We start from the raw sequence: 24,599 nt of genomic DNA on the forward strand, positions 1-24,599 counted from the left end.
CCACCCAGCCCTCTTTGTTGCAGTACCACAGGGCAGTGGTGTTGGTAGTGACCACCTATACCAGCCTCCCCTTGAAGGATGGAAGGAAGGCTTTCAATGACAAATGGATGGCCCTCAGCTACAAAAGGATGCTATGGAGTCACCACTCCATTGGAGACCACGGGCCTCTGATCCCAACATCTCCCAGGTGGACAACCCAATCCAGAAGTGATACAACGGACACCACTGGCAGCTCTGGGGGGGGGGGGGGGGGGAGAGAGAGGGGTCTGGCATTGACCCCATCACTGTGCAGCAACCACCACTGCAGATATTTTGCAGCCTCCTCTGAAATCTGAACGTGGTCGGAGAAGCCCCTTTGATGTTGGGCCCAATATGACTTCAGTTCCCACTGCAGAGCTCGCATATGCCACCGGGCGTGCTCGACCAGTAGGATGCAGTGATTGGGATCAGAGCTTGAATGTCTTGGACTCTGCTCCCCCGGGGAAAGGCATAAAATTGAAATGTGTCCTGAATGGCTCAGTTGAAAGGGTGCTTCTGAGAAGGAGTCAAGTGTGACTTTGGCACATTGATGGAGATTACCAAAGATGGCAGGAGGTTTGCCATAGTCTGGAGGAAGTTGATGACTGTCGTGGAGGTAGGAGAAGACTGGCACCCCTCACCTCCTAAGATGTACTGCCACCACTGCCATCACACCCATGAACACCGGAGGGGCACTGTTGAGACCAAAAGGGAGCACTCTAAACTGTCCTACACACAAACCAGAGATAGCACCGCTGAGCCAGCAGGATGTATCTATCGAAATAGGCATCCTGTAGGTCCAACACCACCCTCCAGTCTCCAGGGTTGAGGTCAGTGTGAGCATATTTAATGTTTTTCTTCCTTAGAAAGGCATTGAGGGGGTTCAGATTTAAAATAGATCTGAGGCCTAATTCCTTCTTGGGCAGCTGAAAGTAGCAGGAATAGCAATCATGTCCTACATCTGGTGAAGGCACTCTTTAGATAACCCCTTTGGACAAAGGGGCTTGCACTTCCTGCCCCAAATTGGAACAATGATCCTCCGTCAGTTGTTGGGGAGACAGTGGAAGGTGTAGCAGGGAGGAAAGGAAGGGTAGGGTATTACTGTTCCGAACAATCTGCAGGACCAACTGTCAGATGGTATTGTCTGCCAACACTAAAGAATCATCGTATCCTGCCTCCTACCAGGTGGCTCTGCTCCACTAAGGGCACACTAAATGATTTTGGCAGGTGGGGATGCAGGGTGGCAGTGGACTGGGTGGCATGCTGACCTTGACCACGAGGTGGTGGGCACCATGGCCACAAGACGTCTGGGTGCCCTGCTGGGGTTGGATCGGCTGATGTTTGGGGCATCTCTGCCAAAGCCACAAAAGGATGGATGCTGATGCGGCTGGCATGGTGAGTCAGATAAGCCCAGGGAGCATGCCATAGCCTGGTCTCCTTGAGTCTGATTGTCCCTTGCACATATGTAGAGAATATTTTGATCAAGATTAGGGTCTCAAAGAGGCAAGAGGAAGCTCCGGATATACGTCTAGTGGCACAAAAAGAAAGGAACTGACATCAGCGTGAGGGAGTGGAGCCTACATAGGCCCCATACTTCATTTGCAGAGTGGAACAGCATTGATGCTGAGCGACACAGCACCACCTACCGGCACACAGATGTAGTGCTGAAAGGTTTCCAGATACAATCTGACGCCTATATAATATTCTAAAGGTGAGGCATATGCGGCTAGAAGTCTCAATTAGAACAGCCTTTTTTGGCCCTGCCTTGACTTTCTTTGCTCCTGGGAACCACACAATCAGTAGATCATCCATCCAATGTTCTTTGGTCTGATCAATCGAGAAGCTCAAGGCTTTTCTGAGGTCCAACCATTGGAGTCTCTTCCGTCCGTCGAGGGGTGAGGAGAGCCCTGGTCCTCAGCATCACTTAATTTTTAGAAAACATGGCATAAGGCTGATAAAATCTTTAGGAAAAGACTGAAGACATGGCTCTTCCAGACATAGAGCCCATGGGCTTCTGCCTGCCCTTTTCAACACTTCTCTGTAGCTCCCTCTGGCCGCAGCGTGGGGAAACACTAGCTAGTGTAACCAGGCGCTTTACAAACTCTTTATTATTATTATTAAGGCTGCAGCACAAGAGTGCTTGGATTTCTCTCACATAGTGAGCCAAAGTTACTGTAACTAGGAACACAGTCTTCAGTCAGGAGACATAGTGGACAGCTGTGCATTAGTTTGAATGGAGTACATATGAGAAAAGTGAGGACCAAACTGAGGTTCCACTGTAGCAGCATGAAGGGGTTAAAAGAGAGGGGGGTAACGTGTTAAAACCAGAATGCAACAGATAACCTAAACAGAGACACTTGGTCCAGCAAATGCAAACAGACCAAAAGGGCACAGAAATAACCTTTAATGGTGCCCATTGCAAAACCTTGCTGGGTCAGAGATAAAAAAAAAGAAGTCATCCAACACTTTTGCCTGTAAGGGGTTCCTATTGTGGGCGCCACACCAGACCACAAACGTGTCACAGTGCCAGGTGTCAACAGACTTTGATGAAGGACGCATGGGCAGCAAGGATGATATCTACAACCTCTGCAAGAAGGTCAAACAGAGTCAACTGCTGCCACTAAATCTTCATGTATAGAGGTGCATATTGCCCAGGTTCAGGTGCAGGACCGTGACATGCTGCTTCAACAGGAGAGCCTACTGAAGCAGTAACCTGACCGGAGGCTCATGCCCAGATGACTGGTCATTCCGGATCTTATTCAGAACTCTGGGCAGGTTGTTGCAGTACCATATGGTGGTTGTTTTCTCCATGAGAACCTCAACCAGTATCCCTAGATAGACAGTAAGAAGGTTTTTACCAGCAAATGTCTTGTAAAAAGTAAAAATGGAGTCAAATCTCCCCTGAAGACCAGAGTCCTCTGATTTTCATCTCTCTCAGATGACACCCACAACCGAGCATGGGCAGGGAGAGGTGTCTGCCACTGGAATAATTGCCGATCAGCCCCCCACTGCAGATTTTTGCTGTCTCCTCAGAAACCTTAATGGAATCCGACAGGTTCCCTTGATGCTGGGCCCATTTAGTCTTCAGGTTCCAAAGGAAAGTCCACATATGCTGTAGGAAAGTTGGTTTCTGTTGCAGTACTCCTACCCTCCACTTTCTGCCTGACTCTGATGCAACTTTGATTGAATGTGCACTGGGTTCCTGCTAACCAGGTTTCCAGTGCCCGTGTTCTTTCCCTAAACTGTATCTTTGTTTCCAGAATAGGCACACCTCTGGCTCACATATAAGTCCCTTGTAAAAGGTACCAGTGGTACCAAGGGCCTTGTGAACAGGGAGGGTCTCTAGGGCTGCAGCATGTATTGTGCCACCCTAAGAGAACCCTCAACAAACACATGCACACTGCCACTGCAGCCTGTGTTTTGGTGCAGAGAAAAGTGAACAGTCGAGATGGCACACATATCTGTTTTCATGGTGCACACTAATTTAAGTGATGCACCTTGCACTAATCCAGACAACCCTTATGGTGAACTTAGTGGTCTTTGATAACCTTTGAAAGCTCTCAAAGTGGTAGCTGTGGAAAGCAGCCTTCAGGCTAATCTTGAAGGGGTGTAAGGCAGCTTGTTTTACCAACTTTAATCTGTAGTGTAGCTTAGATTAATAGAAACCACACAGTGTTTATAAAAAATAGATCTTATTTATCACACAGACTATCACTAACACATTGGTATATCTTCTACCTGGAGATATCAAAACAATACACAAGAATACTTACAAATCTATCAGGTAAGTAGCACGCAATACAGTGGTCTCCAGGGGGAAATCAAACCATATACTAAGAAAGTGAAATGCGAAAGGGAAAGGAGAATGGGACTTGTACTAGGAGACCCAGAGGAACCGTGGTTACAAAGAACCACCCGTGGTATGTACCCAGGAACCCCCACGGAGGCTGTGTGCAGAGTGTGCCCAATGGAAGTCAGTGGAAAAGGGAGTCCCTTCCCAGAGGACCCTCAAGAAACTCTTAGGAGGACAGATGGTTGGAGAACCACCACACCCGTGGATGCCCCAGAAACCATGTTACCTGAATCAGGGAAGCCGGCTGCAAGGGGTTAATTGGCACTGGAACCTGCTGTAGACATCAATGGGAGACTTCAAAGAAGATGCCTCAGGAGAAAACTGTTAAGGAGTTCGGTGGAATCCAAGGGTGGATTCTGGAAGAGAAGAACCTGCAAGCAGAGGGGACAAAGTATATGCCACTTGGAGGTGACCAGGAGGCATGGAAGCAGAATGCCCACAGATGTTGGGAGGTTCTGAAGAGTCAACAGTGACATTGTTGCTGCAGCTGTGAGGATCAGGCGACATTGAGGAAGATCAGGAGCCGTTCAAGAGCTGTCCCACCTCGGATGTCGGTGTCTAGGTAGTTGGGGTTTGGCGGGAGCAACAATAAGCCTTGGTAGCCTCAACTGGTGTGAAACACAAAAAGGAGCAACCGCTGGGACCAGCAAGGTAAAAGGGAGTCACCAAATGCAGGAGAGTCAGAGCAGGCCCGAGCAAGCAAGGGGAGCCTACTGAAGCAAGGGAAGACCCTCACGAGGACCCACAGGACGAAGGCACAGGAGTCGCAAGAGGACCTTGCGCAGCTTAACAAAGATGGAGCCCACTGTGCAGAGCATGCAGCAAGGATGCTGATCTTTGAGGGATGAGGGGCTGGAGGCTGGAGCTTCTTGTAGCCCAAAGATCCCTGGAGTGTATAGCCAACGAGTGTAGAGCCAACAAACTACCTTGGCAATTGCAAGTCGTTGTGGTGAACAGGCTCTTGGTCCCAGCGGCCCAGACGAGGGATGCTCTCCTCAAAATTGCTGAGAAGACAGTTCAGGCCTCTAAGGAGCTGCAGAACCACCATCTGTGTTGCTGGGCCTTAGGAAGTCTGTAGGACGACAGGAGCAGCAGACCGGTCAGCTTTGTTGCGGAGCAGATGCAGGGGAGTGACTCCTTCACTCCAAGGGAGATACCTTGGGGTGTCCTTGATGCCTACAGGTCTGTTGAAGAACCTGGATGAAGCACAGAAACAGACGATGAAGAAGACTTGAAGAACAGCGAGACCAGGAGCAGCAGGAGTCTTCTTTGATGCAGGTTCGATTTCAGTCAAGTCCAACGCAGTCCAAGTGTCCAGATAATTGAAGAGTGATGTAGTTTCAGGGTTGAATCTTGCCCCATGGCGAATCTGAGGATCCATCCACAGGGGAGCTCTTAAGTACCCTAAGGAAAGGGTTGGAATGACTCAGGGGTCCCTCCCAGAGGAGGGGCTGGACAGAGCAGGGGATGCCCCCATGTCATTAGTCCAGTTTTGCTCCAGAGCAGGAGCCAAGGGTTGCTGAACTGGTTCAAAGCAGTCTGATGGCGCTGGCAAGTGCCACCACCGCAGACCCAATACACTAAGTCCTCTCTGGGAGGTGGTCACACCTTCCTGTGACAGGAAACCTATTGTTTTACCTTCCCCTGCTCGAGTCTGGCTCAGCAGCAGGAGGGCAGAATTGTGTTGGTGGTCGGCAGCAGCACAAGCTTGCTTGAAGACCCTGAAAGGCTGCTACAAGGGGTACAGGGGGTTACCTAAGAAGCTCTCCAGTACATGGGATCATACTTCCAACACTGGAATCTGTGTTTGGGTATGATTGCAACATGTTTGATTCCAAACATGACCGAGTTTGGTGCAGCTACTACATAGTTAGACATCTTGTAATGACTGATGTCCACTATATGTCTTAAAATGGCTGCCCACACAGACTGGAGAATCAACTCCTAGGTTTGTAGGGGTGTCCTGTTTAACCCTGGGCAATGAACTCTTGTGGAGATTTGTTAACTACGCATTCCATTAAAAACACGGAATTCAAGCAAAAACTCGGACGGGGTCAGCTACTAAACTGCAACCACAAATGCTTTGATAAAGCAACTTTACATGCTAAAAAGCATATAACCAATTCACAAAAGTGAACATTGAAAATGAAAAATATCAGGGAATGAGAGAGGTGATGATTTAGGGGTCCCCTCTAACCTAGGGGGAGGACTAAGCAGATGCCTTGAACACAAAGAGCATATCATGCTGAACGATTCAGTGGTGGTCCCATCCTCTTAGGACCACCCCAAACACAGTTATGTGCAAAAATACAATCCCAACCAAAGGCCCTGCAAAGCATTATTGGACACGATTAGCAGTGGGCAGTGAATATTATAGTATCCAATATCAAAATAATTCTACAAAGAGCTACAGTTCAACTAGTCGTTACTAGGTGTCCCTCACGAGTCAAATGCAAAAGCATTGAAATTATTACATCAAGCTGCAGTTCAACTAGTCGTTGCTAGGTGTCCCTCAAGTCGAATGCTTTTGCATTTGACTCACAAGGGACACCTAGTAATGACTAGTTACTGCAGCTTCACAAAAGGGTTTCAGGGGAATTCACGGTGGGCGTAGTACTACTACGCAGAATTCCACAAAATTGAACAAAAACTCAGTGAATTCCGCAATTTCGCTTCGTCTGACTCCCAATTAACAAAACAGAAACCTCTGGGTACGAATGAAAAAAAAGATGGTTGATAAAGAAGCAGAAAGAGGGTCAATAGACCTTTCTGCACAATATTTTACAAACGTTTGCCAATGGCAGGCGTATACAGTCTTAGTGGAGGGCCTCCTGGCCACCAAAATAACCTCACATACTTCAGGAAAGTCAAAAGCTATCAACTGTTCCCGCTCAAACTCTATGTATGGAGGCGGAGAGTTGACATGTTCAGGTGAAGAAGCCTCACCTGCTGTTGCGACAGAAGACATTCCCAAAGGGGCAGCCTGATCGGAAGATCGATCATCATTTTCAGAAGCTCTAGATAACCAAACTCTTCCAGTCAAGCCATAAGAATGACCTGGGCCCGGTCGTTACTGATCTTCTTGAGAACGTGAGGCAGAAGTGGTATGAGGTCCACTTGCGTTGCCAAGCGATAGCCTCTTTTGAAACTCCAGGGAGCAAAACTGTTGACATTCAGTGTTCTCTTTGTAGAACAGATTTAACCAAGGCTCTCCCCACTGCTGTAAGAGACCTTGCACCACCTCCAACTGGAGACACCATTTGTGATCCTCTAGGGATCTTTGGCTGAGTTCATCTGCCTGGCATTCAGAGAACCTGCCAGGTGTTGAACCACAAGGGTTATGCCCTGCTGTTTCAGTAATGTCCAGAGACGCAGCACCTCTTGACAAACGGTCCACAACCACAACGGCCCTGTTTTTTGCAGTACCACATGGCGGTGGTGTGGTCTGTGAACACCTGCACTAACTTCCCCTTGATAGAGGGAAGAAATGCTTTTCAATGCCAACCGGATCGCCCGAATCCCCAACCAGAGACCAGTGTCCCCTGATTCCCACCTGATCCCCACCCCTCCCAGATGGCCGTCCAATCCCAGGAGTGATGCATCTATCATCACTGTGTGATCTGGTTGGGGAAAGGAGAGGGGTCTGCCTTTAACCCAATCGGGGTTCCTTAACCACCACTGCAGGACATTTGCAGTTCCCTCCAAGATCTGGACAACGTCTGACAGATTTGCCTGATGCTGTGCCCACTGGAACTTCAGGTCCCACTGCAGAGCCCGCATGCGCCACCATGTGTTTTACCAACAGGAGGCGCAGCAGCCTCAGAGTCAGTCTTACCGAAATCCAGGCTAGAGGCTGAAACTTCGGTATCATAACCTGAATATCCTGGACATGCTCCTCTGGAGAATAAGCCCAAAACTACACTGTGTCCAGAACAGCTTTGATGAAAGGGAGTGTAGGAAAGTAGGACCAGCTTTCATGGTTACCCCCACTTTTTGCTGGTGTCAGTATGTTTTTTTGACACGTCTGACTGGCATACTGCTAATCAGGACTCCCGTCACTATGGTTTCTCCTTAAATTTGACATGATAATCACTTCTGTACCTCAGCAATTGGCTACTGGTTTAGTTTATAAGTCCCTAGTATATGGTCCCAAGGCACCCTGGGCATAGGTACACCCAGGGGTCTTGCAAGGGCTGCAGCATGTATTGAGCCACCCATGAGAGACCACTCTAACTGTGACTGTGACTAGAGGCCTGCCATTGTACCCTGTGTAAGCTGGTGCTAGCACCACTAACAACAGATATAAGTTTTCTTATATCTAAAGTCACCCCTAAGGCAGTAGTTTCAATGCTGAAGGCAGAGTGCTGGGGTATAAGTTTGTGGGTGCCCCTGCATGAGCAGGACACACCTAAAAAGCCCAGAGTTGATTCTTCAGGCTTTGAAACCACAGCCAGCCATTTTTTTTAAACATATAGGGCCAGATGTATGACCATGACAATTTGCGACTCGTAAATTGCGCTCGATTGCGAGTCGCAAAATACCATGTACAACAGTGTCTGAGACACTGTTTGCGATTCCCAATGGGGTTGCAAATTGCATGCCTCATGAATATTCAAGAGGCAATTTACGACCCCATTGGGAATGGCAAGTTTACCTTAAAGGAAAATGGGATGCATTTAAAAAAAGAAAATTAAACGTTTTTGTTTTATTTATTAAGGGCAGGTAGTGGTGCCTGGGACTACTGCCTGCCCCTAAAAAATATTTCCCCCTGCATTTGCAAAGGGGAAGGGGTCCCCTGGGGACCACTTCTCATTTGTGAGTTCATTCCCACCCTCTTGAAGAGGGCGGTAAATTACGAGTGTTTTGCGACCGCAACTGCGGTCGCAAAACATGCATACATGGGGAAGAGAGTCGCTATTAGGAAGGAACGCCCTTGAAATGCCCCTTCCTAATAGCGAGTCGCAATTCCTATCTAGCGAGTCACACAAAAATTGTGACTCGCTAAATAGGAATTGTACATGGCCCTGTTAATGTTTGCATGCGCAAATGGGTCGCTAACCCGTTTGTGCATGCAATTTAGGGTCGTACACATCATTATGCGATGGCTAACTATGTAGTGGCTGTGCCGAATATGGGCATGTTTGGTATCAAACATGTTGGAATCATACCCCAACATTGTTACCGGTGTTGGAGGTATGATTCCATGCATTGAGGGGCTTATGCGGGAAGTTACCGGTACTCCTGGTAACAGCCTCCAGGGTCTGTCAGCAAGCTAGTGCTGCTGCCGACCCCAGACATGATGCTGCCCTCCTGCTGCTGAGCTGAGCTTGAGCAGGGGAAAGTAAAAGGCTAGGTTTCCTGCGACAGGGAGGTGTGATGAACTCCCAGACAGGACTTAGTGTATTGGGCTATGGTGTGGGTGCTTACCAGCGCCACCAGACTGCTTGTATGGGCACATTTTGTGCCCTCCTTGCATACTATGGTTTGAGCAACACAGGTAATGGTTATGCAACTCCCTCGAGGCCTGACCTGTTCTCACTGCAATTTTGAGGCCAATATCCCTCATCGGTACCACGTTGACCAAACCACGTTGACTTGCCGTTGCCAAGGTTTGTTGGCACTGTACTCCAGAGATCTTTGGGCTACATGAAGCGCCAGCCTCCAGCATCTCTTTGTGCCAAGAACAGCATCCTCACTGCATCCTCTGCACCATGGGTCTTAATCTTTGGTGAGCTGCTCAAGGTCCACTTGCAACTCCTGTGCCTTAGGCCTGTGGGTCCTCTTGAGGGTCTTCTCCTACTCAAGTGGGCTCCCCTGCTCGCTCAGGGCCTGCTCTGACTCTCCTGCTTGTGGTGAGTCCCTTGGATCTTGCTGGTTCCAATGTTGCTCCTTCTTCACTTTCTACACCTGTTGCAGCTGCCATGGCTTGTTGGTGCTCCTGCCAGACACCGACTCCCTGGTTCTCAACTTCCGACCTGCGACAGCTCGTACACAGATCCCGGTCTTCCTCAGCATCACCTGGTCCCCACAGCTGCAGTTAAAAGGTCATAGTCATCATTCCTGAAGTTTCTGAAATTGGTGGGCATTACTCTTCCATTCCTTCTGGTCACCTCCAAGTGGCATAGACTCTGTCCCCTCTGCTTGCACATTCTCCCATTCAAGAATCCCCCCCTTGGATTCCACCGGACTCTTGCACAGTCTTCACCAGCGGTATCTTTTCTGAAGTCATCCATTGTGGTCTACAGCGGTTTCCAATGTCACTTCGCACTGATGCACCTGCCTTCCGTGGTGTAGGTATCTTGGTTCCTGGGATATTCACAGGTGGGGTGACTCTCCAACATTCTGCTTCCAATGGGTTTCTTCGGGGCCCACTGGGAGGGGTCCTTCTTCAACACTGCAACCGCGATTTTCCAGTAGACCTCTATTGAGTATGCAGCTGTGTTTCCACTTTGCACACAGCCTCAGGAGGGCTCCTGGATACTTACCTTGGGTGGTTCCAGTGCCTCTGAGTCTCCTGGTTCAAGTCGGGACTTCGGTCGTAGTTCGCATTCCACCTTTTTAGTATATGGTTTGGTCTTCCCCAGGAGACCACTGTATTTTGTGCTTACTTACCTATTGCAATTGAAGTATTATTGTGTATTTGTGTTTATATCTCCGGGTAGGGTAGGGTACATTGGTATGTGTTAGTGAGTTCTGTATATTAAATAGACATATAGGTTCTTTTTCGTTTAACCTACACTACATGATTAGATCTGGTAAAACAAGCTGCTTAACACTCCATCTGGATAAGCCTGAAGGATGCTCTCCACATCTACCACTTAGAGAGCATTCTTTGGTTGTCTTAGACCACTAAAATCACCATAAGGGTTGCCTGGATTAGTGAAAAGAGCTTCACTCAAATAAGTGTGCATCATATACTAAGCCACCCCCCTACAGAGAGCGTCTGAGAGGGAGTCAGGTCTGACTTATGCTCATTTATAGAGAACTCCAGCAAATGAAGGAGGTCCGCCGTAGTCTGGAGGTGGGAGAGGACAGCCTGGGTGGCGGATGCCTTCAACAGCCACTCGTTGAGTAGAGAAAGACTCAGATCCCTAACCTGCGTATATAAGCTGCCACCACCGCCATCACCTTGGTGAATACCCGAGGGGTGCTGGTAAGGCCAAAAGGTAGCACGGTAAACTGAAAGTGCTTGTGGCCTACCTTGAACCGTAGGTAACTTCTGTGGCCCGGCAGGATGGGGATGTGAAAATACACATCCTGCAGGTCCAACGCCACCATCCAGTCTCCTTAGTCAAGAGCAGACCACCTGAGCCAACATGAGAATCTTAAACTTCTCTTTTTTGAGGAAGAGATTGATGTTCCGAAGATCTAAAATGGCCTCAAACCCTTTGGTCTTCCTTGAAATCAGAAAGTAGCGGGAATAGCAACCACTGCCTAATTCTGAAACCGAGATCTCCACTATAGCCCCCTTGGAGTAAAGTTAGAAGATCCTCCACCAGCCATTCTTGAAGTGGCCAAATAGGAGGAGGAAAAGAAAGGAAAGGCAGATAATAGCGCCCCTGAACAATCTGTAAGACCAACTTGTCCGATTTTATAGACCTTCAGTGGTCCTCCAACTGGAGTAGCATGGTCTTGCAGAGTCAGACTCTGAGAGCTTGAATGAGCCGCGCCCACGTCCTCTCACAACGTGAGAAGTTGGCGAAGGACGGTGGCTGGAATATGGTTGGCACGGCTGAAAAAGGGGTGAAAGCTAGACTGGCTACGGGGTGTTACTGAGAGGCAGAAGGATGTGGCAGTAGCAGGAGTGTCCTTGAAATGCTCCAAGCTCGAGTCCACCTTCGCCTCCAAAGAGATAAGATTCGTCAAAGGGCAGATCCATCAAATTAGCCTGGACATCAGACGAGAATCCCAAAGCACGCAAGAGTTCAATAGTCCAAGAAACCTCAGATTCTTTGTGAACCAGGATTGAGGCTGAAACATTCAGATCATAACCCGAATCTCCTGAACTAGCTGATCTGGAGAGAAGGCCTGTGGAAGATGTGGCAGTTTGGAAGGGAATGGCAGGGCGTATCTCATTAAACTATCTGTAGAACCCACTTGTTGGATGTTATGGCCTGCCACCCATAGATAAAATGACTGATTCTGCCTCCCACATTGTAGTTCTGTGCCACTAAGGGCAAACTAAAGCAGCTTGAAGGCTGCTGCAGGAGAGGCAGGGGGTTGGGAGGTCAATAGTCCCTGTGGGCCAGGATGCTGTCTGCTGGATCCCCTATCCTGAGCCCGAAGAGACGGGGTGCCTGTTGAACGGGTGGCGAGTCTTAGCATTGCCTGCATGTCAAACCCCTAGTGACGCCTTGAAAGGGGTGAAACTGTTGGGAATGCTGCTTTGGGGGCATGGAAAGACCGAGAGAGAATGCTGTTGTTCTGCTTTCCTTAAAGCACTTGAAGGAGGAATCAGTCTTCTTGCAAAATAGGCGAGACCTGTTGAAAGGTATATCCATGAGTAACACCTGGATGTCACACGAGAAACCTGTTGATCCATGTGTGCCACTGGATCATCATGCTAGACCCAACTGCTCTGCCTAAGCAGCAGGTTGGGTCCATGTCTGACCCTATGACATATTTAGCTGCTTCCTGGCCATCCAGGATAGTCTGCACCAGGTTGTGTTGGAATTCCGTCAACACTTCTGGCAAAAATTCTCTGAACCATGTCCCATAATGAGTGTGAGTATCACCCAGCAAGCAGCTGCTGTTGATAGATCAAAATATAAGTCTGGATGAGGAGAAAACTAGTTTCCCAAATGCCTCAATTTTCTTCGACACTCGATAAAGAGGTCGTAGGGAAAGAGTTGGTATTGATCCTGCTAGTGGAATGCTGAACCACCAAGCCCTTAGGAGTAGGGTGTTGCATCAAAAAAAGTAGGGTCATCTGCAAAAGGTCTGTGGCATTGTGCCGCCTATTTACAGATGGTCAGGAACAAGGTTTAGCCCAGGTGCCCATGAGAATGTCAGGGGCTTCTCTGAATGGCAGCAAGGCTCAGCCAAGTTATGTCTAGGCTGCAAGACTTTAGTGAAGCAGGTAGAAAGCAATTGAGAAAAGAGAAAAAATACATTAATTAAGAAGGATGAGATAATATAGGAAGAGGAAGATGATAAATAGGATCAAATGTTGGTACAGTTGAAATAAAGTATACAAGTAAGACAAGGGGACAAAGGAAAAAGAAGTGAACAAGTGGAAAGAAAGGAGACATTGTAAGGAGGAAACAAATGATGAAAGGAGATGGAAGGCAAAAAGGGAGACAGGAGAAATATCTATGTGGAGATGTACTGCAAGGACAGAGGGAAAGAAGGGAAAAAAGGGATTGTGGTCAGATGAGGCAGAAAAGGGATCAAGCAATAAAGTTGAAATGAAAAATAAGAGTTAGATCAGAGGGGGCTGAATAAAGATTTAAATCACCACTGCACAATGAAAAATGTTGAAACACAACTGAAACTCACCAGCCACACTCAACCCTTTATGTCAAGATCCCACTCTCTATTGGAGGCCCAGTCACAGAACCCATGCAAGTAACAGATTGTTATAAACCCAGCCAGACAGTTTTTCAGTTTCGACTTACATAAGGTCCCTGTGGCCCTTCAGGCCCCTCTGGTCCTGGGTCTCCAACTGCACCCTGAGAAAAACGAAAAACGAAATTAAAATCAGGTACATATTGCACAATGTACATTAGGTACTTTGTGACAGAAGCAACAAGGGTCTACATGTACTCTAAGATTGTAGAGTTTTTGGAGAACACATTACAATGCCTTTAAGATCATGACCATCTTCATGAGAGTACAGGTAATAGAAGTGTGATGCAGATCAAGAGACTGAGCTACAACCATGTAAGCCATGGTGACTGTGACACACTGAGAAAATATGAGGGGGTATTGTCAGAAAATGTGATGGAAGTCAAGGAATCTGAGGCCACACTGGGGAGATATCATGTAAGGTAAAAGATCATGACATGTTGTGAAACAGAATTGGGTTAGTGGAGCCATGGCCATAGAACTCTGATGTGATGCCATGTGAACAAGTTACTTAACTTCGATAATGCTTTTTCTGGTGGATGCAGTATCTGCCTGTGGATTCCCCACCTTCTGAATTACCCCAATGTGCAGCATTCCACAGAAACTTTCCTCCTCGGCTCTCCCACATTCACAACGATATCACAATGGAACGGCTCTGCACACGACTCTGCGTGATGTCATCAGAGCCATAAAAAAACCTTGTTTGCATACTAACGTCAGTTCCACCCATTTTTTCCGTGCCTTCAAGGTGTACGGGTGAACCAACAACATTTTCACAAATATCCACAGTATACAAACACAACCAAACCTGGAAATTCTTAATCATAGCAAACACGAGGAGATGATGGAAGGAGCACTAAAACTTTACAGGCAGTCACAGATCTGGGTTGAATCAAACATCGTTCTTTAGCTCACTTCCCCACCCCAGTTCAGGCCCAGACATATGCAAATAAGTCTTGACCCTCTCCTCATGGTAACAGTCCAGCCTGAACTGCCATGCATGTTCTTCCCCGGACTGGAAACAAGCATCCTGGAACCGGTTTAAGGGTAACACCCCTCATCAGCCAGGCTAGCTTGAATCCCGTGGCAAAGTGAGCAAGGGCACATCTGGGCATATCCTGCCAACTTAGGGTGAACAAAGCAAACACAAGGAGATGATGGATGGAGCGCTGAAACTTTTCAAACACTCACACCCAGTCATAGATCTGGGTTGAATCCATCATTGTTCTTTAGCTCACTTCGCCACCCCAGTTCAGACACAGCTATATGCAAATCAGTCTTGACCCTAAGCGTCATGGGAACAGTACAGCCCAACCTGCCTAGCCATGTCTGATGCAGCACCATATCTGGTGACTTTGCTTTGAGCAGTCAGTCATCCAGATAAGGAAAAACAGGAATCCTGACCTTCTGAGATCTGCTGCCACCACCGCCATCACCTTTGTGAAGACTCGAGGTGCGGAAGTAAGACCAAATGGAAGGACTGAAAACTGATAATTCTGAGAGCCCATCATAAATTGAAGATACTTCCGATGCAACTTCAGGTTGGGAATGTGAAAATATGCATCCTGTAAATCAATCAACACCATCCAGTATTCCTTCTCCAGCCCAAGAACTTGAGCCAGGGTCAACAAATTGAATTTCTCTTGTTTGGTGTAAAAATTCAAAACCCTGAGGTCGAGGATCGGCCATAAATTACCGTCCCTTTTGGGAATCAGGAAGTACCGGGAGTAGCAACCCATGACCCCTTTCCTTCTCCTTAACCACCTTGATTGCACTCTTTTGCAGCAATGACAGAAGTTCCTGAAGGAGAAGCAGAAGATGCTCTTCCGAGCAAAAGCCTGAGGTGGAAACTCCCAGAAGGGTAGGGCACACCGATTCTATATGATGTTCAACAACCACAGATCTGTGGAAACAGACCTCCAGTGCTGTAGAAAATGGGCCACCCCTTCCTCCCACAGGACAAGTATGCTCTAGGATGGTGGAGCTAGAGCTGCTTCCTTGCCACACCAGCTGGAGGGGCAGAAGAGGAGGAAGAAGAGGAGACTTGCTGTAGAGCAGCACCACGCAGACAACCTTTGCCCTGTCCGCAGTAGTACCTGACAAGGGATTTGCCTGCTGTTGCGGCGGCTATTGCCTGGCAAGTTTATCCAAAACCACAAACCTTGGGGAATTGCCAAAAGCTCCTGCATTGAGACTGAAGCCTCAAATACCTCACCCTGGTTTTACTGTCCTTAAAGAGATGCAGTGTTGAATCCGCATTAGCCCCAAACAGGCGAGATCCATCGAATGCCAAATCCAGCAAAGTAGCCTGAACATCAGACGAGAATCCCAAAGCACGCAACCATACATGTCTCCTAGAAGCCACAGATCATCCCAACTTCTTAATTGGAACTGTCCAGACCAGATTGTGTCACTTGAAGGGCAGCAGCTTGGGCATCTGCCAAAATCTCTGAGAAATACACTTGTTCCGCCTCGGGCAATTTTGGGACAACCTCCCTGGCTCAGTCCATGACGGCATGGATGTAGCGACCGAAAAGGCATGTGGCATTTGTGGCAGCCTCAAAGAACATGAAGCAATGCCGCTAAGCTTTCCGGCGAAGGATGGTCGGACAGAAAAGCAAGATACCAGGAGCCACCTTATACCTCCTTGCCTTGGTCCTGGAAACTGCTGGAGTGGACATTGGCTTTTACCAGGCATCTGGGCTCTGTCAATGCCTCATTGAAGTGAAGTACAGGTTCTGAAATAGAGGAAGGAGAATGAAGAACCTACGTTTGAATATTAGACCTCAATTCTGCTGCAGGAAGAGGCAACTCCAAGAGGTGTTCAGCCTTTCTTATCACAGTGTGATATGAGTTCACCTCCTGCATTGGCAAGCCGTTTGGTGATGAAAACAGACACTCAGGAGAGGTTTGCAGGTCACTAGCCTCCTGCAAACCCTCAGAATCCGGGTCAGGATCTACAATCTCCCTTTCCTCAGCCCCTCCATGTTCCTCCTGGTTCTCTTCTTCCTCCAACAGCCTTTGAGCCTCTCTCCAAGACCGTATCCTCGGAACCGGCGTTGGCGGCACCAGACGCGGCGCCAGTGACTTCGAGATCAGCGTCAAAGGGACATCCACAGGAACAGGAGTCAAAGCCAGTCGAGGTTGAATCGTCACCGGTTTGGTACCAAACAGTGCAGGGGATAAACCATCTAGTGGAACTCATCACTCTAAAGACTGCAACGGTGACGTTGGAAGAGGCCAACTCCCTGGAGCCATAGACATGAAAGGCATGAGTGCCTCGGAAGAGTGAGGTGGCAAACTTCCCAGGGAATATGCCAACTGATCCATGGGGCAACAGGTGCACCAGTAGGGTCCGATGCTCAGGCGAATGAGCCAAACGCACACCTTACTACTTGTGTAACAATATATCTGTAAGAGAAATTAGTTGGATTCCTTACCTTAGAATATCCCCAGGCATCAGAATGGATCCGGAAAGTTTTTGCTAGCAGTACCCCTGCACGTCAGTAGGTGGCGTCGGGCGGCTCGCCATCCGTCGCTGACGTCGTATGCGCCGAGATGACGTCACAGAGACTACTTAGGCGCCACCGATGCGCGCGGACGTCAGTTCTGTGCACGACTTTCCGCGCCAGGAACCCAGAGCCATGCAAAAAAACGTCTACTGGTGCCATGAAACTAGGGCGCTGAAAGGGATTTCCTTAACCCTAGTAAACAGTTCACAGAACGGGGAGGATGGGTGGGGCGGTAAGGAATCTATCACTAACTAATGTCTCTTACAGATATATTATTACACAAGCAGTAACTTGTGCATCTGAAAGAGACACGTTAGTGATAGATTCCTTACTTTGGAATAGATACCCCAGCAATACCAACCCCGGTGGTGGGTCTGCTAACAAGATTACACAAGAAAGTTACGGAGAACAGAACGGCCAAAGAAGCCGTCTCTCCAGACATGACTGTCAAGGCAGTAATGCTTGGTAAACGTGTGCAGCGAGGCCCACGTAGCTGCCTGACAAATGTCCTGCAAGGGAACGCCGTGTCCCAAGGCAGTAGTTGCTGCAGTTGCCCTGGTGGAATGGGCATGCAGCCCCACAGGCTCCTTCTTAGCCAACGAATTTTTTTTTTTTTTAAACTTGTTTTTATTGTTGCATCTGCAAGCATAAAACAGGATGAATCATCTGCTGGCGCGGTGTCAACATTCAGCCGTGGTCAGCCAATCACGCAACTTTTCTGCATATAAATCAAGGCAATTTGGCATTTCATCCACTGAACAATACAGGCTTCTCAAACTGGTAAGTAAGCAGGGATGCAGGCAGTAATCCCCACATGGGAGGACAAAGAGGAACAGTAGCTGTAGAAGTCCCTGCTGTGGGGGTCGTTGTGTCAGGGCCTGTACAGTTCGCATAGTGGTGACGTCATGCAACTGGGGGGACAAAACTGTGGGGGGGAGCATATAGGCGATGGCAGGAGCATAGCTGGAGGGGACGGGTGTCGGGTGATAGGCAGCAAGGGGGTTTCACAACATCCATTCGCATTGAGGTAGTGCTGTCAGTAGATGTTTCTTAGCCAACGAATAACAGGCCTTGATGCAGAGAATGACCCACCGAGAGATTGCACGTTTGTGCACGGCCCAACCTTTTTTGACGCCCACGTAGCCAACAAAGAGCTGGTCATCACCCAGAAATGTTGTGTGCGGCTCAGGTAGATGGAGAGCGCACGTTTTGGGTCCAGACAGTAGAGCCTCTCTCTTCCTCTCTGGGAGGATGCGGAGGCAGAAAGAAGGTGAGCAAAGTGATGGTCTGCCTGATGTGGAAGAGCGTGATAACCTTTGGCAAGAAAGAAGGACAGGTCCTCCGAACCAACCACCTTGTCCGGATGAACAGAAAAGAAAGGAGGTTTAGAAGAAAGAGCCTGGAGCTCACAGACTCTTCTGGCAGAGGTGATAGCTTCCAGGAAAGCCGTCTTGCGAGTGAGAAGATGTAAAGGACAGTTATGAACGGGCTCGAAGGGAGCACACATCAGAAGCGTCAAGACAAGGTTTGAGTCCCCCTGAGGGATGATGAACGGCACTGGAGGGAACGTGTGCATAATGCCTTTTAGAAAACGATTTACAACCAGGGACTTAAAAAGAGAACGCTGATCAGGAAGCTGTAGAAAGGCGGAAATGGCCAAAAGACAACCTTTGATAGTGCCCAAAGCAGGGCCCTGCTGGGCCGAAGAAATAAGGAACTAAAGAACCTCAGAAAGAGGGGCAGAAAGGGGATCCACAGCCTTCGCAGTGCACCATGCCACAAACTTGTTTCACCTGCAGGCATATACCGTTTTTTGTGGAGGGACGCCTGGCTGCCAGAATGACATCACAGACTTCGGGAGGAAGATCGAAATCTGTCAACTGTCGCCGCTCAATCTCCACGCATGGAGGTGGAGGCTGGACAGGTTTGGGTGGAGGACCGTCCCCTGCTGCTGCGACAGAAGATCCTCCCAAAGAGGCAGTCGGATCGGGGATCGATCGCCATGCTGAGTAGCTCGGGATACCAGTATCTTCATGCCCAATCCGGAGCCACAAGAATGACTTGGGCTCAGTCACGCTAAATCTTCTTCAGCACTCTAGGCAGAAGTGGTATAGGTGGAAAGGTGTACAAGAGACCCCAACACCACTCATGATGAAAAGCGTCGCCAAGCGAGTGCCGCCTTGGAAATTCCAACGCGTAGAACTGACGACATTGCGTGTTCTCTTCGGTGGCGAATAGATCTAACCAAGGCTCTCCCCACTGCTGAAAGAGATCTTGCACTACGTCCGAGTGCAGACACCATTCGTGATCCATCATGCACCGGCGGCTGAGTTCGTCCGCCCTGATGTTCAGAGAACCTGCCAGGTGTTGAACCACCAAGGTAATGCCCTGATGTTCCAGCCATGTCCAAAGGCGCAGAGCCTCCTATCATAGGGTCTACGACCCCATCCCGCCCTGTTTATTGCAATACCACATGGCAGTGGTGTTGTCTAAACACCTGCACTACACTGCCCCGGACAGAGGGAAGGAATGCATCCAGTGCAAGTAGATCGCCCGAAGCTCCAAAAGGTTGATATGGAGCCGGGACTCCGCTGGAGACCAGAGACCTCTGATCACCGCCTCTCCCAAGTGGCCTTCCATCCCAGGAGGGACGCATCTGTCACCAGTGTGTGCTCAAGTTGGAGAAGGGAGAGGGATCTGCCATTTATCGAATCGTGATTCGTGAGCCACCACTGTAAGTGTTGTGCAATGCCCTCCGAGATCTGGACGTGATCAGACAGGTTGCCCTGATGCTGTGCCCACTGGAACTTCAGGTCCCACTGCAGAGCCCGCATATGCCATCTGGCATTCTGCACTAGCAGGATACAGGAGGCCATCAGGCCCAGGAGCCGGAGGATCATCCTGACTGAAACCCGGGATAGAGGCTGAAAGATCGGAATCATAGCCTGAATATCCCGGACTCGCTGCTCAGGGAATAAACCAGAAACTGCGTCGAGTCCAGAACCTCTCCGATGAAGGGGAGCTTCTGAGAGGGACTCAGGTGTGACTTCGGCACATTGATGGAGAACCCCAGCAAGTGCAGGAGGTCGGCCATAGTCTGAAGGTGGGTGACGACTGCCTGAGGTGAGCCCGCCTTCAACAACCAGTCGTCGAGGTAGGGGAAGACTGACACCCCTGACCTGCGCAGAGAAGCTGCGACCACCGCCATCCCTTTCGTGAACACCCAAGGGGCACTGGTAAGGCCAAAGGGGAGCACGTCAAACTGAAAATGCTCCTGGCCTACTGTGAACAGCACGTAACGCCGGTGGGCCGGCAGGACGGGGATGTGAAAGTATGCGTCCTGCAAGTCTAACGCTACCATCCAGTCTCCAGTGTCGAGGGCAGCGAAGACCTGAGCCAGAGTCAACATCTTGAACTTCTTTCAGAGGAAGCGATTGATGCCCCTGAGGTCCAAGATGAGACACAAGCCCCCTTAGTCCTTCTTGGGGGCCAGAAAGTAGTGGGAATAACAACCACATCCTACTTCCTGCCCAGGAACGTGCTTGATGGCCCCCTTGGCCAAGAGGGCCCTGACTTCCTGTTGGAGAAGCGCAAAGTGATCCCCTGACATGCGGTGGAATCGAGGCGGCATGGCTGGGGGGTTAAACTCGAAGCGGAGGGGGTAACCCCTCCTGATGAGTTGCAGCACCCACTTGTCGGAAGTGACAGAACGCCAATGGAGATGGTGATGACGAACCCTGCTACCCACCGGCGTGGGGTGCGACATGAAGCTCAGACTAGGAAGGCTTCGAGGTTGACGACACGGGGCCGGAGGTGGACTGACTCTCACGCAGGCCCCCGGAGCAACCCCGGTGGCCTACACGCCCACGGGCATGCTGAGTTTGGTTCTGCGCAGGCTTTTGGCTGAAGGGACTAGCAGGGGCGCTTCTGCCATGGCCAGCAAAGGAAAGAAAGGGAGATGTGGCCGGGCCCGTGGTGGAAAGGCCCAAGGACTTGGCCGTAGCTCGAGAGTCCTTAAAACGCTCAAGTGCAGTGTAGGCCTTATCACCAAACAGGCGAGTGCCGTCAAAGGGCATATCCATGAGTGAGCTCTGGACGTCCAGGGAGAACACGGTGGACCGCAACCAGGCGTGGCGACAAAGCGCCACAGGCGTGCATATTTCTCTACCGAGGGAGTCTGCGGTGTCCAAGCCACAACGAATGGCGATCCTAGCAGCGTCCTTACCCTCAGCCACATCCTGAGACAGCACAGTCTGGACCTCCTCCGAGCACTGAGGCAACACCTCAGTAATGGTATCCCATACCACATGGGAATAGCAGCCCAAAAGGCACGCGGTGTTCACCGACCGCAGCCCTAATCTGACCGATGAGAACGGCAGCTTGCCAAACTGTTCCAGCTTCTTAGAGTCCTTATCCGGCGGAGCCATGAAAAAAGCACTCGGGGACGTCGAAGCTTGAATGACTAGACTCTCCGGTGTGGGATGAGTGGTCAGAAAGGCAGGGTCACCCGGCGCCGGGCGATGGCGCCTGGCGATGGCGCCTGGCGACGTTCTTACCCACAGGAGCCCCTGTGGCTGGCCGCAACCAAGTGCCCAACAAGACTTCAGTGAGGACATCGTTAAAGGGCAGCAGTGGCTTAGATGAAGTGGAGGCCGACTGGAGCACCTCAGTGAGGAGATTATTCTTAAGGGTCACCGTGGGAAGATCGAGGTTAAGGACCTCAGCTGCCCGAAGGAGCACCACCGTATACGAGGCACCTTCCTCCATAGTGGGCGGGGGAGAGACAAACCCCGGATCAGAGGAGACGTCAAGGCTGCCAGACTCCTCCAAGTTGTCCACCCAGTCCTGCTCAGAATCACACTGACGAGCAAAAGGGTCCTCGGACCCCTCCCAATCGTCCTCCACCACCGGCGCAGTCGGCACAGGCCTCAGCGGTGGGGCTGGGATCGGGGAGGGAGCCGAGCCAGCGCCGATTCTCAATTCGGATCCCAGGTGGGGACAAAACCATTCGGCAACCGGAGCAGACGCGGAACCAGCTGTATCCACTGGGGCGCCGCCGGCGGAGCCGAGGGCAGCGCCGGGGCCAGAGCCAGTGGCATGGGACCTCTTGGCGCCGTGGCAAGAGCCAGCGCCGCAGGATCCTGCGGTGCAGGGGCCGGAGCCGCTGGTGATGCCGGGGCTGGATCTGCAGGAGGAGTCGACGGACCTGCAGGATCCTGACACGGGACCACGGGGCCCGAAGGCACGCCGGCGGGGGCCCGAGGCCATAACAGCCGGACCATGGCAGCAAGGAATTCTTGCATTTGTGCGGGAGTCGCCGATGGACCCGGGTAAGGCGGGTAGGCCACGGGACTCCCAGGCTCCAAAGGAGCTGCAGGGACGGAGCCCCTGTCACCCTCGTCTGCATCCGAGGACCGACGGGGGGGACGTTGGAGAGTGACAACCCTTCTTCGACTTCTTTTTATGACATCTCTTACCCGAATCCGAGGGTGAAGACTTGGAACCGGAGGAGCAGTGATGATGACTCCGTGAGCAGTCACGGGAACGACCCCTGGACCTCGAACGGCACTGGGACGAGTGCCTAACTTCAAGCAACTTCCGGCACCGCTCCCTCAAGGCCTTTGGGGCCATAGCCCTACAGTCCTGACAGGACCGGGAGTCATGGTCATGCTCCAGGCAGTAGAGACAGACGTTGTGAGGGTCCGCCACTGACATATTACGGCAGCAGGTCCAACGAGACTTAAAAACCAAGCATTCCTACTCGCACTAGAGAAAACCAACACGACACAAAAGTCTCAAAAATATTGTCCAAGTATGACTGAGGTACGTGCTCTAACCGGATCTGCGCTTACTGGCGCGGAAAAAGAAAGAACTGACGTCAGTGCGGACGCGGAGCCTCATGACGCCATCTACTGACGCGCAGGAGTACTGATAGCAAAAACTTTCCGGATCCAGTCTGACGCCTGAGGATATTCTATGGTAAGGAATCTATCACTAACGTGTCTCTTTCAGATATCGCATTTAAAAATGCAAAGGATCTGATCCTGGAACCAGGAAAGCAGGATACTTTGGATCTGATACCACAGGCTCTGCATCCATTTGGGGAGTCCCTAAATTTGTCTCGGATTGCGGCGCCAGAGACCCCGGAGGTGGAGTGGTTGACTTCGGCAACGGTGGAGGCGTTGCATCTCTCAGAGGTAGCGGAGTTACTGCTCCCCGATCCAGACACAGGGCTGGAGTCACCCCCTGTGAAGGAGTCAGAGAGAACTCATCCCTGCGATGAGGTCTGTGACTCTCCAACCTTCTGTCTTCCATGGGATTTCTTCAGGGTCCACTGAAGGGTCCTTCTTCAAAACTTCCCCATTGATTTCTATTGGGGAACCCTGCCTTAAGGACTGAAAGGCCTGCCATTGGTTTTAAGTGCAGTGCCCTCAGATATAAGGAAACATATATGCCATGAGAGGTGCAAGCGCCAACTCACAAAGGCTGCACACAGGCTGCATTGGGAGGCCTGTAGTCACAGTTTAAGTAGTCTCTCATGGGTGGCACAATACATGTTGCAGCCCATGGAAGTCCCCTGGTGTAGCTATGCCCTGGGTACCTTATTACCATGTACTAGGGAGTTACAAGGGTACACCAGTAGCCAATTGTGGAGGTGCAGACGTACTGGTCAATTTGGGGAGGACGTACAGTGACTGGGGTCCTGATTAGGAGGCCCCAGTCAGACTAGTAAAAAAAACATACTGACACCAGCAAAAAGTAGGGGTAACCATGAAAGCAGATCAGCAAAAAGTAATGGTAAGCATGAAAGCAGATCCTACAATACTTGAAAGATATCTTTTGGTATGAAAGTGTAATTTTGTGAAATTATCATTGGATGCGGCAAAATATCACACTGCCATTCAGTGACACAGCATGCATACGTTCCCTAATGATATACTGTAAAAATGGTTACACCCCATACACCAAACAGAGCAGTAGTGGGCTTTTAGTGATTGCACAGGTGCTAGTGTTCCGATTCACTATGTAGCGCTATACTTCAGAAAAAGGTCCCACCACAGAATAGGGAGCGCTCTCCATATAATCACTGGGGCATTGGAATATTACCCATATTAAGGAGAGAAAGAGAATATAATCATATTAAATCCCATCCAGTTGTGTACAAAGATTCTTCATCCATTTAGTTCATAAACACACAACTAGACAAAACACTTTATTCTTCACATATTGAACATCCATCCCAGCCAACGTGTTTCCCCCCTTCAACAGACTTTGAAATGTTACAGAATTAATTTCCTTGAATCTAAGCCCCCCATTATCCATTATGCAAAGAAACCCTTTAAGTGTGACATGTTCCATTGAACATTCTCATCAACATTTAATTCATCAAAAATTACATAATAGAATACTTACACTAAAAATATCTAATAAAATCACCATGAGCAGTAGTATACTCGTAAGGTACAATTTTCCAGATCAGTGATTAGAAAAGAGACCTCCTATGTGGACAAGAGGGGGAAAAAATAAGCTATAAGCTTCAATTTCCCAATGTTCTATTACAATCACATTAAACGCCATGAATCTTTTTTATATGAGAAAGCACATTTATCATCCATTGAGTTCCTCTCCATCTAGGCAAGCTTCTGTTG

At 49.7% G+C, this 24,599-nt stretch overlaps 1 protein-coding gene across 1 annotated transcript in view; it reads right to left on the reverse strand.

The window, feature by feature from the left end:
* The window catches only part of LOC144752426 (uncharacterized), a 1,170,660-nt gene that overhangs the window by 153,766 nt on the left and 992,295 nt on the right, over window positions 1-24,599 (reverse strand). Inside the window, exon 55 of the mRNA XM_078640356.1 lies at window positions 13,489-13,542. Coding sequence (XP_078496482.1) covers window positions 13,489-13,542 — 54 coding nt within the window. The remainder of the gene's footprint in view (window positions 1-13,488; window positions 13,543-24,599) is intronic.

Source organism: Lissotriton helveticus, chromosome 5_1 (assembly GCF_964261635.1).
Source record: "Lissotriton helveticus chromosome 5_1, aLisHel1.1, whole genome shotgun sequence".
In the NCBI taxonomy this organism is placed as follows: domain Eukaryota; kingdom Metazoa; phylum Chordata; class Amphibia; order Caudata; family Salamandridae; genus Lissotriton; species Lissotriton helveticus.